At 43.6% G+C, this 15711-nt stretch overlaps 2 protein-coding genes across 2 annotated transcripts in view; both read left to right on the top strand.

Moving 5' to 3' along the window:
* Positions 1-5815, top strand: part of LOC133344240 (uncharacterized) — a 40283-nt gene extending 34468 nt beyond the window's left edge. The window contains exons 10-11 of the mRNA XM_061554304.1: positions 2189-2285; positions 4701-5815. Of these exons, the coding sequence (XP_061410288.1) occupies positions 2189-2285; positions 4701-4868 (265 nt within the window). The 3' untranslated portion in view covers positions 4869-5815. The remainder of the gene's footprint in view (positions 1-2188; positions 2286-4700) is intronic.
* Positions 5816-13549: 7734 nt separating this feature from the next.
* On the top strand, positions 13550-15187 carry LOC133344040 (protein FAM167A-like). The gene is made up of 2 exons (XM_061553991.1): positions 13550-13999; positions 15035-15187. The coding sequence occupies exons 1-2, from the start codon at positions 13550-13552 to the stop codon at positions 15185-15187; spliced, it is 603 nt and encodes a 200-aa protein (XP_061409975.1).
* The last annotated feature ends 524 nt before the right edge of the window (positions 15188-15711 follow it).

Raw genomic sequence — 15711 nt, 5'->3', positions numbered from 1 at the left:
AACTGGTGATTTTTTTTACTTTTATTCATACATCGTACCAGTGCCCGGTTACTGTGTGTGCAAATTATTTTAAATGTTGCATTCATCTCGTTGTGATGGAAACAAAAGGCGCACGATGTATGTCGTGAAGAAATTAAATCGAAAGAGCAATAAACGCGCTCGAATTGATTCCATCGGTGGCCTTATAATGTTTGGATGTCAATGCTGCGTCTGCAGACCTGTAGACGTGCGTGCTTGTTTGCTCGGCCGGATGTTTCCTATCAAATTGACTGTCCTCCTCCTGATAAATGAATTCATTAAGCAGTCCGTGTTGACATAATTAACCCTTTCTTGTTTCTTCAGAAAATATTCAGCGTTAATCGCTGCATCTTTTAAGTGAAATGTCACATTTGGAGGAGGCTGGTGCACCGATTTTAATTACAATTTTTTTCATGGAATCTCAGTCTTATTTCCCTAATTGGCATATGCATCAATGCGTGCGTTAATGAGTACCCTGCCTGACCATTTCTCTTCGGATTTGTAGGGGCTTGTCAATGATTTCATGAATAATGGATGGATGCCAAGCATTTCCTTTGTTACCAAAACACTGAACACCGATAAGTGCTGCAGTTATTTTTTTTCTACTTACCTGTGCTCTACTCTTTGGTTCTTTCAGTAAAGTCACGTATAAAGAGAAAATAATAAATTAAATACTAGCATACGACGTTTCGATTGCAACACAAGCAATCATCAGGTATAAATGAAATAGAAACACAAATCTAGTATACTTAGAAATGTAATGTAATACAATAGAGAGTCAGATAACATAACAGTCAACACCCTACCTGGTTGCTTACGTTCTTCCTAAGAACACTAAATTTGAGAGAGAGAGATACAACACAGAACCAGAGACATATAGACAGACATATAGGTAGAGACAGATATCACAGAGATACATAGAGAGAGAGAGACGTACATAGGCACACAGAGAAACCACGCCTCTGTCTCGATGCCTTAAATAGAGAGAGGGGGGCTGGGGCGGAGAGAGAGGGAGGGGTTAGAGCAGGGGTCGGCAACCAAAATAACAAGAAGAGCCATTTCTTTCCAATTCGGTACAAAATTCAGTATTTCAAGAGCCGCAATGCATCTGAGTACATACTGTACATACGTACATATCGTCAAGAAGCAGCCCGTAAAGAGCCGCATGCGGCTCCGGAGCCGTAGGTTGCCGACCCCTGGGTTAGAGGCATTAGCATGTCAATGAGTGGCACGCTGCAGAAATAGAGAGACAGGGCAGGGGCGGAGAGAGAGGGAGGGGTTAGAGAAATTAGCATGTCAATGAGTGGCACGCTGCAGAAACTTGGAAAAATGAGGAGACGGACAGAGACGCACTGAATTATATAACCTAGCAAAATTTCGAAATGTAATATAAAGCAACACAGAGAGTCGGTCAACACACAATTAACGCATAGACTGGTTGATTATGTTTTTTCAAAGATTTCTAAGTTAGAAGTTCAGTGTGACATTTTATAAAGAGAGACAAGATGCTAACACGAAGAACAGACAAAAGCAGAGAAGGAGAGGGACAACAGCCGAGACACACAGAGAGAGCAGAACATAAGAACTACAAAACGAGTGGAGACAGAGAAAGTACACTAAATCAAATAAACCTAGCAAAATTTCGAAATGCAATGCCACACAGAGGGTCGGTCAACACACAATTAACGCCATAGCCTGGTTGATTACGTTCTTCCAAAGATTGCTAAATTAGAAGTTAAATGTGAAATTTGTAAGACACAGACACGAAGACCGATACACAAGCAGAGAGAGACAACAAAAATCCTGTGCTCGATTGTGTTCTATTGGTTATACAAGAGGCAATGAATGTTGTGGTTTTGTAATATTTTTCTGCGACATTTTGTTAGCTTCCTGTCAAGCTCGTAGGCATATGGCTCGCCAATGTGTTTTCGGTAACTCGGTTCGGTTCCTGAGTAAGCTCCCGGCACGTGCATCTGAAACGCTGGACATCGTACCAAATAACACGTGATTATAAAAACCCCTCTGGAAACATATTGGAGAGCTGTGCAGCGCAACCACGAAATCCTACGGAGGTGTTACCAACAATTACACAGCTTAATTGGTTTTACCAGTCCATAAAAAAAATATATGAGTTTCGTCAAGTAAATTTTGTACTTTTTTCTTCCATCAGCGACATCATGCAGTTCAAACCGCTACCGTCCCGCATTAACGTGACGGTGATCAATGGGAATTACTACGATGAGCTGCTGCCAGGCACCGTTAACAAGGTTGGTACCAATCGCAGCCCAACTTCTCGCACTTGCGCACAGTTTGGCATCCACGTGCATCGACTCTGCTTGGGGAGTTTCGAACTTTCTAACAACGTAGTGTGGTTTGCATTCAAGTTGCAATCCTGATGTGTTTCTCTTTTAAGATTAATTAAATGCATATTCTTATTTAGTGGATAGTTGATTGGGATAGTTTCTTGGTGTAGATTTAAAATCTAGTTTGTGTGCTTTTCAAGTGGTAGCCTTCCAACCAATATATTCAATTAAAAAAATTGTGTTTATAACTTGAGCTAAATTCTTAATAGCCAAAAAATTGTTAATGCGATGTTGATTTTATTTTTTTCTGTTTATGTTGATTTCATTTTACTTGAAGATTCATGCACGCAGTTGGTTGATCTCTTGTTCTTGGGCATTGCTCGCACTAAAGATCAAAACAAATTCGAATCTCATTCCCTTATTGTTCATCCTTGATGAACACAAGTTTAAGCCGCAACTCTGCATCAGCACACACACAGACCTGGTTGCTTGGAGCCATTTGCATCATAAGTTGCTGTGCCCGGTTGCAGACAATGAAGGTGGCACGTGGTGTTTTAAATTAAATGAACAAGGCCTCTGCCATGATGTATATGCATGTTGGGATGCTGTTAAGGGGACATTTATGTGGCCACATTCACAATGATAAAGTCTACTGGTGAAACGGTTCCAATTGCAAAACCCTAATTTGTGGGTTGAAAAACCCCAAAAGCTTGTGGTTAGTGCCTTGCGTTCGAAATTATCCATTGCACACAAAGGTTCGTTCCGCCCCCCCCCCCTTCTGACTTGTTCCCATTGTTGGGATATTTATCCGTAATTATGTGCCCATTAGCACGCAGCATTGCTTCGCAATGGAACAGTTATTATTTGATACAAGTGTGTGTGCGGGTATGTATGTGTGTGTGTATGGGGAGCGGTTTGCGCCAGCGGTTAGGCTGGCTACGAACCCCGGCAACCCGAGATCAATTCCCACCGACGACCAATAACAAGGTTGTAATCGGCGAAAATCTGAACCAGTCTTGGGCCTCCCCGAGCTCACATGAGTACCTGGTGCGGTGTGTAAACATGGCTACCAGGGAGACAAAGGCGGCCGGGCGTGGTGTTAGCTATCCACACCTCCCCTCGTGTGCCATGCCGGCCTTCATAGGTGCTCGCTAACAGAACTTGACCCAAAAATCTGTTCAGACTGAGGGGGATCTGTGTCTTTGTATGTGTACGTGTTTTCATGCCTTTGTCTAATAAGACATTGAGCAAAAAAAACACCCAATTCCATTGGCAGGTATTTGTATTCATTTTAAGTGTAAATCTTTCCCTTTTTGTGTGACCCAATATACTGCACAGAGTTATAACATTCATAATCATCCCACTGAAATAATAAGTCTCAAAACACCTAAGTCAATATTTTAACACTCTGCTCCTCTCAGATAAGTATATCGAGCTGTTGCTTTCACCAATTTGACTGAAAAGAGAGGTCATTGGAAATCACAGTGGGGTATTTATAAATGGATCACCATGTTTTTGCTGTGATAAAATTGATAATTGTAAGCTCTGCAATGATTCCAGGAGATTATTCATGAACCTGAAGCTATAAACCTGACCCCTCCTTCCTTAGGACCCTTGAATTAAAATGTCCAGAGAATGAAAGGAAATCATTGGGTAATGCTTATGAACGCACATGATAGGGATTTGAATTGATTGTTATGAAGAGTGTTGTGTTTTTTTTTTCTTGCGGCTTATAACTCCTGTGGTTTCTGGCTTTTTTTATTTTGTTATGAATATAAACTCGATGTGTACAGATTGTTGGTTGGATCATTGGATAAATGCACCAGTGTATATAAATGCTGCTTTCACATTTCATAATGTTTTTGTAAGCTTTCTGGTGAGATTGCCACTGAGGCAACGGTCAGTGCACTCGGCTTGAAATCGGGAGGTCGCCCATTCAATCTCATCTCCAGGGCGCGGCAGTTGCAACCATCGGCAATATTCGTAATAAATCCACCCTTTGTGCACCCAGCAGTATAAAATGGGTTCCCTCACCATTATTATAGTCGATTGGCAAGTTACATGCATGGTGGGGCTAAAGTGTGGACATCTCTCACCTCTTACACAATGCATGGCCAGTGTGGAAGAGTAGGACCGAAGACCCGCTCGAGAGAGATGCTTTCATGAGCTTCCTTCGAGTGGAGGCCCTTCCAACAGCAGCGATGCGTAGCAAAAAAAGAATAACTGCATCGCTATGCGTGTTTACTTTCACCGCCATTATGGAATGCTTCAGAGCCGCTGACTCAATGACCGGGAGTGGTCGGGTGAGATGGGAGGCATGCAATATCGATCGCTGGCATTTACTACTGTACTTTTACTGCTGCTGCTACTGCTGTGCAGGTGTTTACTCAGGCGCAGCAGCAGCTCGTATCCAGCATCGCCGCCGCGGCCCGGCACGTGGTGGTGGACGGGGCAGACCGGCACGCGGCCCACAGGAACCCGCTCGCCCTCGCTCGCCCCATCGCCCAGCTCGTGCACAGACGGCAGGCCAGCCAAAAGTCGCTCTGAGCTGCGGCTCGGATGATTGCTACCGATTTAAGCCGATTTGAAATCGACTCAGGGTTGTAATTGGCGGCCCCCTTATCGGTGGTCGACTACTTGGGGCCCTATTTTGTAAATGGCTGCCGTCCAGATGTCCCTCGCCTACCCGAAGGTGGGAAACCCCCTATAAAGCCACGCCCAGCTTGATGCGGATAATGTCACCAAGCCCTGCCCATTACCTCCTATTCAGTTTTTATGTTCTTGAGCACCAGTGGTGATATAGCCCCACATTTTTTTTATTTGATTTTAAACATCTGTGAATCAAGATGTTTGAAATACCATTTAGAAAGTAATAGTATAATCTTGGAAAGTACCCATGTAGGTTTTAGCAGTTGTGCCATATAGGCTGCCCGATGTTCTTATTCGAGTTGTACCTCGCGGACAACCTGAAAACACATCGTAGAGCTAAACTCGCTGAAAGAGCTAATTGTCTTTTCTACAAATAGCCCTGCATGGATTTTGTTACATTTATTTCTCACGGCGCAATAGATTTTAACTCTGTGGTGCACCATGTCCTGGGTCAGCAAAAATCTGCCTTGGGCCTCCCGTTGAAGGTCATGAATATTTTACGACAACTAAATCTTGCAGCTAGTTAACTATTCTTTTTGGGATCACGTTTAATATTTAACGGCCCCTGGCCTTGTTTACACCTTGCACATATGGTTAACGTAAAAAAACAAGGTTAGATGTTCCCTTGCGAAGAATGTCCTCTCTCTCAGTGGCACGAGCACCGTGCCCTGGGTTTATTCTCACCTTGGACCCAACACGTGACACGTGTGATAATTGATGTTGATGAAATGTATTGCTGAGCGTGGAATATTCGGTGTGAGTTTTTTTTTTAAGTAATAGCGTTCAAGATGTGCTGTATAAGGCTACCTTTCCACAAGCAGGGATGAATAAAGTGTAAAATATGATTAGGTCTCCAATATATTTTCTGGTTGTGTTCAGTTCACGGAGAAGCAGCGAACCGTCGGACATGCCGAACAACACGCAGCACAACCTGAAAACACAGCAAGCGCTATAAAGCATCGAGAGTTATACAACCGTAAAAACCTACGCGGTACTAAAACAACAACAAAAACATGTTAATGCGCAGATGGTCATTGTCCCAAGGAGAAAAAAATATATGAACTTCTGAAAAGTGTTGCATCACAAATTTACATCATCATTGAGCTGTCGGTGAACATTGACATTTGGCAAAAACAATCACATTGCACTTGTGAATGTTTTTTCTCCTACGGAAGAATTGCATCACTTGTTTAAAAAAAATGGCAAAGGGTTTGATGGTCCGTTATACTGATGTCCAAGTTCGTACCAAGTCAACACCCACAAATAAAAATGTATAGCAGCAAGCTCTGCACAAACAAAGTGAAATGAAATGACAAAACAATGTGCTCCAGTCGCGATGCTTATTTTAAACAATGTTGAATAAAATTGCACAATGCTGTAACTGAATAGAAAAGTTCTACTCTTGTTAAAAAGGTGTAAATTGTTATCGCCAATAACCTAAGGCTGCAGTGGGGCAGTGCCTTATGAAGCCGTATCAATTGTAAAGATAAATTAAAACGTTATCAACGCGTTAGCGAATGGGAAAAAAATTAAATGAACGCGACCAACTAGCGTGTAAGAATAAATTGCTTTAAAAAGTTGAAGGGCGTCTCCACATTCGACCAAGGCATCTTTAATGTTGGTAATAAGATAAGGAAATCGAGCAGTGAGCAGCCAATTCCCCAACTGTATTCTTGCAATATCTCGCTCCAGCCCGTGTTGAGGACTTTAATATCGGTCTTAAGCCTGATTCTAGTGGGATTCATGCGAGTAGCCTGATGTGAATGTCATCTATTGTGTGCTGTAAAAAAATGGGTTTGAATTCTATGTTTCGACTTTCGATAATTTGTCGTGTTACATTCAGTGCTGCGCGAAAGGCCTTTTTTTACTTTCTCGGAATGTCTCGATTCACAAAAAAATTGTGTGTATTAGTGCAAATAAAAAATATACTTGAATATTGTGCCAAGTTCACGTGTTGGCAAAATGGCCTTTTGGTTATTTAACCCATTGTTGGTGATGGATAGGGTCACAGTTTGCCCAAAAATGTGATGAAAAACGCTCATTCTCTATTTTGAAAATTAATTTATTTAGAACTGCTTTTTGTGTTTCGTTTGTTTTCCTTCCCCCCGCACCTCAGATTCGCACGGTCGGCTACATCGGGTGCGAAAGAAGCTGAACATGCATAATAGCCTCAACCAACGCTAATCGGCATATTTCACAAATAGAACGTATTGTTCGATCGAGAACTCGGAAGCGAGTATCTTTTGGATGTCCTTTCTTTTACTGAACCCTACCTATCACGTCGTGAAACTTTATCGAGTGACCTTTAAAATTGTTTCCAAACTTAAGTGGCAGTTTCCCACATTCATCTTGGTATGGACAGTCGAAGGCAATTTTCCATTGTCAGTCTGCTTGATAGACTGCGGCAGTACAACCCACCAATTGTTTCCCAAATGTAAAAGTATTGATATTTGACCTCGTGTGTGCCCATGTGGCTGTGTTTTTGGAGAGTGGTGGAGCAGTGGTGAAGCGCTTGCTCCGAACCCGGCGACTCGAGTTCGATTCCCGTTCACGGCCACGAACACCGGTGATGATTGCCTGCACTGGCCTTGGGCCTCCTGTAGGTTGACTCGGTGTATAAACCGCCACTGGGGAGACAAGAGACGGTCGGGCGTGGTGCTGGCCACCCACCCTCGTGTACCATGCTGGCCTTCATCGGTGCAACTCACTCATAGCACTTGCCCTAACAGTGTGCTGATGTATACTCTGTGTGTGTGTGTAAGTAAACACTAAGTCACCCACCTAGCCTTGAATTGGGTGATCGTTCCGTATTTCATAAACTCTCGTTTTGAAATATAATGTTGAAGATTGAACATTGAACGGCAGTGTGTGAACAAAGTAGGCTGTCTCTTCTTTGGTGACCGTAGAAAATACGATGATTTATTTTCCAATTTTAACACAACTGCCAAAGAGCAGCGGCCTCGTGTAATGTTTTGATGTAAAAGAAAGCAAAACGGTTTGTTTTTTTAAAGGTTATAAACTAATTGAACTATGACGAATTTGGCTGGGATGTAAACACCTGACGGCACACAGTAGTTGTTTAGAGAATTGTTTAGAAAAAATATATTTGTAGCAAGCAGATGAGGACAGGGTTTATTTAACCAGCACGCTCAAGGTTACGTTGTTTTTAAATCCTTTATGTTAAGTTCGCTTGCTTGCTTTCGACCGTGCAAATCTTTCGGTCGTGTTTTAACCCACTTCCCGTGATCCAATCGAGCTGACATTTTGCACACATACTCGTTGTGCGTGACAATAAATTTTCGTGAAATTTTTTTTCCAAAATTTTACACTGTTTAGGGGAAAAAAATAAAGATTTAATTACCAATTGTTTAATGCTGCCAGACAATCATCTGACCCATAGGTGGCAGCCATCTCAAGCCAGAGGATGAGAGGACTCTAGCCGCCCCGATGCCACGCATATAAAGGATTTATAGTGAAAAACTTTGTTTTTACGGGTTAATTTTTTTTGTTTGTTCTGGTTGCACCCGATTCAAGAGCCGAATGGCTCACAGGGCTATACCTAATACATGAACTTGAACGTGTGGTTTGTGATGGAATGCTCGCAAGGGATCTCAATGTGTTGCCCCACACTAATGTATCATCACCCATTCTGCAACTTTTAAGATTTAATTCATGCAATTCATTCTCGGACCCGCTTGTGAACCGATTTTCTGCTGTCTTGCATTAATATATTGAGAATGGAACGCGTTTTTCACCACCATATGGATTATTTGCCATTAAAAATGCTAATCAGGGAGCCGAGTAGATTTATGAGCTGATGGCCCTCTATAAACGGATGGCAACAATTAGACATTTTAGTTTTGCTGAATTAGCAAGTCGGCTCTATTTGTCAGGCACTTTTCAAGATATTAAGATTTAAACATGTCACTGGTGTGTTCATACATTTTCATAACATTTATTTTCATTAAATTTGTGAACCGATGAAAATTTTCTTTCATATGTACATCATCATCATTAGCTATGGTCAATCTACTGTTGAATTAATATTTCCCCAACCTAGCCCTCTTACGTGATCCTGTGTTGATCAAATCGCACACATTTTGTATAAATATCTAAAAGCTGCTTATAGCATTCATCCATTTGTTTTGCTTTGATTTTAGGTGCAGTAACGAGCTCAACACAAATACCGTCACATTTTTTTGTCACGAAATACTGGCCTTGTCATGAAACATTATTCAACGGAAACATGACGACCATTGGTCTTATACGTAAATATGAATGATTTTACTGCTTTTTTAAATATAAATATATGGATATTTATTTGGATTCTTTATTAAAACACAGCAGGATCATAATGGGAAATTATGCAGCACTCTATAATTTTGCGAAGCCTGGAATAAAAAAATAATGTAATTGAAAAGACAGCAATTGAAATTGTCTCCGAATTTATTTAAAAAAAAGCTTGTTAATAAGCGGTTGAGAGGCACTTATTTTCTCAGTGGTAATTTAAAAGCGCTTTGCGCACAACTGCCCTATTTATACTCCACTTCCTGCCTCTCGCTGTCGCCTTTGTGAAAACCTGATGCAGGCGCCCAATTTGCCAGCTGCAATCCAATGTCATCCTGGCAAGGTGTGCTCTCAAGAGAATGACCTGTAGATTATCTTTTACCAGAAGACCTCAATCAAATGATTTAAGATTTTGTAACCGTCTTATGAAATCATGGGGTTAATTGTGAGTGCAGAATCTGCCGCATGGCCCGGATGTGTCTGACAGGGGGCTCTTTGTTTTGCACATTTGCGCTGGATTGTCTTAAGGCCATTTCAAACCTATGGGGAGTGTGGTAATTTTTTTGATCGGATGTCTCCACCCCCCCACGTTTCAAAACCCGATGATCTCTGTTGTGAACCCCATTGACTCGGTATGGGCCTGGATTTACAATTTAGCGGCCTGCAACCACATCATTGCGCGGGCTTTCGAGACCTGGACCTCATTAATTCTCTGGGGGTCCTTCGTTTCAGTACGATTTGTACGTTGGCAACCACGTGAGAACGCTCTTTGATCTAAAACAACAGCTTGCTATTAACGGAGACAATATTAGCCTTCGTGTGTATATGTGGAATGTGGATTTTTGTGTATTTGTTTTGAGTCTGTGTGTTTGTACACGGAGTGGAACGGGTGGCACAGTGCCCACTGCTCTATGAACCCGATGACTCCCAGCCGCGGCTAACGTCTATGGGGAGTGACATCTGAGCCAGTGCTGGGTGCTTCCTTGAACAAACCACATTGGGAGGCGTCCCCCCCCCCCCAGCAATATTTACACGTGCGGCAAGGTAGACACTACCTGCTTGATGAGTCAACCCTAAACTTGTAGGCGTGCGGGATCTTGTCACCTGATTATTATAAGTCATGGGAATAAAAGGCCTTTAATGACTCATTCCTCGCCTTGTGCGCCTCCATGCTCATTAGACTTACCTATACAGCCTGGCTGATTGTTTAGGATTGCTTTAATGATATCGAGATTGGTTCAACTGTGCTCCTGAAGGTCATACAGTACACCCTAATATATTGACACACTGGTGTATTTTCTATTATGATGCATTGGTATGGCTTAGCCTCTGTGTTTTGGCTGGCAAAAGCAAGTGTGTGCAATGACATTTATTCAACCCTATTGGCATCACTAAACTATATTTTTTAATGGATTAAGGGATTAGCACTGTTGGCCACGATTAGCACGGTTGGCTACGTCAAAACAAGTTCAGCATACGTACAAAGTGAATTCGAGCCAATGTTGTTTGTTTTAATATAGTCAACGTCATTTCCTGCTGAAATGAGCATTGATGCTCATCCCTGAGCCGGCGGTGGACATTCCTCATTCCCATGGCAGGGGCGAGTTTATCCATAGAACGACCGCTGTTGACTTACTTACAGAGTGGTGCTTACTTTGACCTCCCCCCCCAACCAACCAGGCATTGAACTCGCCACTTTTAAAATGCGAGCCGCTCACACTACCGCTGAGCCATAAGGCAGGTTTTTAAAAAATATTATACTTACGTAATACAAACACGTAGGGTAAATCATTCGGCTTATTTGAATGTAAGACGACATCAGAATCAGTTAAGCTGTCACTTTCATCCTCTTCTCAAAACCCTGCCGTACTCGGGAGCACGACAAACGATCAGCTCTCGAATTTTAACAATATTCTGGCAAAAGTTTTCCATGAATAGGACCGCAAGTTGAAACGTTAGGAGACATTTTAAATGAACCCTTGTCAGTCTTCTGGGTGCGTTGCTCCCACCTCTTTGCGTGTCGCAATCTATTATTGTCTTCGGAACTTTTCCACCATTTTTAGTGGCAATGACTCGCAGCCGCTAACAACGGAGTTATTTTCTCTCTCCGCCTGACGAAGACCGCTTGTGTTGCGATCGAAACGTCGTGGGTTTTTTGCTTTTATTTTTAATTCATTTTTAATTTTATTTTCTATTTAGGTAATTTTACCGAAAGAATCAAGAATACGAGTTATTATTCTTTGGGTCTTTCGGTAAAGTCACGGTTCAAAGAAAATAACAAAAAAATACGACGTTTCGATCGTCATCACTTTCAATTGCCTAATAAATGACGTCTTCATGACGACCGCTTGTGTTGCGATTGAAACGTCGTAGTTTTTTGTTATTTTCTTTGAACCTATCTACGTGACTTTACCGAAAGACCTAAAGAATAGTAATTCCTGCGGTCACGAAAGCTTTACGTCAAGATTTAACGTAATTATTGTCGGCACAGATGATTTCTCACCGTCGCAGTGGTAAGGAGCCCAGCCAGCGTCCAGCCAGGAAACTCGAGGCACAGATGATTTCTCACCGTCGCACGATGTATCTTCGAAGTAGAGTAACTCACTTATTTTTTTCTTCCAAAAAACAAAAAGGAACTCTGCGATACTGCAATGGCAGCCACTGCACAAAGTGTACAACCCAAGACGTGTGAACAACGCTGCCCTATGGAGGAAATAATCAATAATGGGCAACATTTTTAGCAGTGGCCCTCCACAGCGTAAGGGTCATTGTGCCAAATGTTACCTATTGACGAATGTTTGAGGGTTCCCCCCCCCCCCCCAAACGGGATTGTTTCACAAATAGGCTCGACTCTGCTGTGTTTTTATGTATTTTTTTTACAGTAGCACCGTGCATAGCACTCTTCGTAGTTGGACTTAATCCGTCACATGTAGCTTTAGTGGACGGAGTGCATTTACTGCATTCTGGATGCATCTATTGATGTAAATGTAACATTTTGTAGGACATACATTTCTACTCACGCTATTTTCAAATTAATTTCCGACGGAGAACAAACGTCATTTATTTGACAATTGTGCATTAGGAATTCAGTCGTATTTGGATTCGAAAGTCTATCTCACAGCACCACTTGCTGGTTGATGTCGGTAAGTGCGTCATTTTCTGTGGGCCTTTGGGATTTTTTTTTTTATTTTCCATGTTTACATTGAGGTTACGAGTACCTCGGTGTGTTAATTCCAGGCCGTTTTCCATCCACATTTGTGTCACCCTGTCCCTCAAGTACTGAAAAGCGGGTTGCAGTGCACGGCTGAATAAAATATTTTTCGGATGATGAACTTTAATCGAGCGAGACCTGCCACGGCTTATCAGCTCCGTCCAGAATCGCTGCAGTTGAAATAATCCCATTCCTGATTTTACACATTTCGTTACGGTTTAATGCTATTAAGAAACATCTGTCACGTGTGTTCATGTATAATTTAGTTTTTAAAAGTACTGAATAATTTTGTCTTGAGAAAATATAGGAAGTGTATCTGAATTTACATTTAAATCCGAGCTGTTAAAATGTATTATTACCATGTTGCAGATTTAAATAAAATTACCTCTTCAGGGGATATTTACTTGTGCCTGCCAGAAGAGGTTATTATTGTATAAAGTTTAGGAGGAACCAATGAGTACTCTAATGATAGGGTATCACGTAGGACACGATATTTACCACCACAGGCCAAGCATTGTAAAAAAAAACATTTCATACACAATTTTACATGGTGTATGCAGTCTGCATTAAATTATTGGTGTCCTCACACTGTGAAGTGACCAAGTACGTATGCATGTATGTTGAACCTCTTTCGCACCGTACGTAGCGATCCGTGGTAATCGGAGGTGCGGGAGTGGGTGGATGTGTGAGTGTGAATGAGTGGGTGGGGTTGGATGAATGGGAAGGTGAGTAGGTGAGTGGGTGAATGAGTTGTTGGGTGAGTAGGTCTGGGCCGCGTGTCCCTAAAAAACATGTTCCAGTGGCTTACAAACGAATGTTCTTTATTCAATGCCGTCACCCCGCCGGGAATGTCTCCACGTCAACTGCTGTTACTTCTGCTGCTGCCTTCCACCGCGTTCATTTATAGGCCACTCGTTATCTCTCAAGCACCGCACTGACTGTACGGAGCAAATCACAATTGGGCTGCTCCAATTCCTGGCCTCGCAGGGGCAGCCGTGACCTTGAGACCACCGAAGCCGTTGCTGCGAGCCCCCCCCCCCCCCCACGAACCTCCGCTCCCTCGTGTCAAGTCGTCGATTCCATGGATCCAACGTTGACCGTCCACCAGATGAAGGAGTTGGAGGAGGTCGACGCGTCGGGTGATCCTCCCGGCTGTGGTGGAGAAACCGCCCGTGGCGTCCTGGAGAAGGAGCCCATCCCCTGGGCGGACGAGGAAGGGCAGGAGGACGCCGACCGCGACCACCTGCGCTGCCTCAAGGTGGTCGCCGAGAAGATGCGCCTGCGGACGAGGAGGCCCTCCTACCTCGAGTGGCTGACTCTCGTCGAGGCGCAGGAGCCCCGAGGGAGCGACGCTCACCCGGCGTTTGTGGCTCGCTCGGCCACCCGTGGCCCGCCCTGGGCACCGCGCACAGGGTCCGTGCCAAGCCCCCGAGCCGGTGCCGGCGCTGCGCTCGAGTCGACGGGGACGCACGTGGCGCAGTGGCGCGGAGGCGAATTTGGACCCACGCTCACGTGGCTACGAAAGCAGCTGGTGCGTGACGGGGTGCATGGGTTTGTGACACGGGGATTTCGATGGGAAACTGTGTCGCATTTTGGTGGTTTATGTACGCTGAGCTTATTTAACACCGTACGTGGCCAACCGTGCTAGTCGGATGTGCGGTGGGCAGGGGGTGGACAACACTAAACGGGACTTATTTGGCAAAGTTTTCGGCAGCACTGAAGGGTGGAGCAGTGGTACCCGTTGGTTGACGGACTTGCGCTGCAAGCCCAGTGACCGGAGCTTGATTCATGCCCACGGTTCAAATTAGTGGCAGGTGATAACTAAAAAAAATAAGCGGTTGATTAAAATGTTAGGTGATCGACCGTCCCACCCGGAGTCCTTCGAGTCTGAACTGCCAGGAAAACACCAAAACCGATTCAGCCACAAAGCTGGAAACACATACTCTTAGTTCTTTCGGTAAAGTCACGTAGGTAAAAAATGAAATTAAAATTAATAAAAATAAAAATATACATTTTTTTTATTTTTTATTAATTTTCATTTCATTTTTTACCTACGTGACTTTACCGAAAGAACTAAGAGTATGAATCCTTGCAGTCACGAAAACTTCAAATCTAGAACTGGAAACACATCTTGGTCGCCTTTTCCCCGATCCCACGACGATACAAAATAAAAAAAAACAAAAGCAAAGATCCCCCATATAGCCTTAACAGACTGTAAGGACAAGTGCTGTTAGCGAGCACCTATGAAGGCCGGCACGGCACACGAGGGGGTGGGTGGCCAGCACCACGCCCGACCGCCTTTGTCTCCCCAGTGGCAATGTTTACACACCGCACCAGGTACTCATTTCAGGCTGAGTCGACCTAGGGGAGGCCCGGGACCGGTTCAGATAATCGTCACTGATGTTGGCAAGTGCGCGGGAATGGAACCCGTGTCGCCGGGGTTCATAGCGCAGCGCGCTAACCACGACACTAAAACACACACACAAACTCCCCGGTTAACTGCGGGGAGTTTGTGCGAGACCGCGCGTGTAACTTGGTGTGGGGGGCCACGGCCTTGGGATCGCAGGTGGAGATGCGAGTGCAGGACCAGCAGCTGGCGCGCGAACTCGTGAACGTGCAGAGCGCCGTGTCGCGACTCAAGGTGGCGAGGCTGCTGGGCAGCTCGTACGGCGGTCACGCGGGGACCACCGGGGGCACGGGAGGAGAAGGCGGCTCTTGAGCATTGAGTTCATAGGTTGGTACTCTTAGGTTTTTTTCGGTAAAGTCACGTAGGTAAAAATAAAATGATTATGATCATTTTAAATTAATAAGAAAAATGTGTTTTTGCCATTATTATTTTTTCATAAATAATAAAAAGATTATCATTTTTATTATTTATTTGCATTTTTACCTACGTGACTTTACCGAAAAAACTACGAGTATGAATCCTTGCAGTCACGAAAGCTTCAAATCTAGAATTCACAGGTTGGGTCCCATGGACATCACTGGATTCGGAGGTGGGAGGATCTAAAGCAGGGCTGGGGAACCTTTTGCCTGCCAAGGGCCATTTGGATATAACATCATTCGCGGGCCATACAAAATTATCAACTTAAAAATAGTCTGTTATATTTGGTCAAACATTTAACTCACCCCTAATGTGATGGCTGGACCGGCTTCTCTTTGGCGAGGCGTGTGATGTTAGCTGGTATTGATGATGTTGCTACTCGCAACTGCTTTTTCAGGTTTGCTCCTAGATTTATTGAA

Source organism: Lethenteron reissneri, chromosome 19 (genome assembly GCF_015708825.2).
Source record: "Lethenteron reissneri isolate LAM-NWPU_2019-01 chromosome 19, ASM1570882v1, whole genome shotgun sequence".
Lineage (NCBI taxonomy): Eukaryota > Metazoa > Chordata > Hyperoartia > Petromyzontiformes > Petromyzontidae > Lethenteron > Lethenteron reissneri.
This window is presented reverse-complemented; position numbering and strand designations above follow the sequence as displayed.

Coding starts and splice junctions, on each gene's coding strand:
- LOC133344040 (XM_061553991.1), top strand. CDS start 13,550: ATGGATCCAACGTTGACCGTCCACCAGATGAAGGAGTTGGAGGAGGTC. Junction 14,000..15,034: donor CGTGGCTACGAAAGCAGCTG/GTGCGTGACGGG, acceptor TTGGGATCGCAG/GTGGAGATGCGAGTGCAGGA.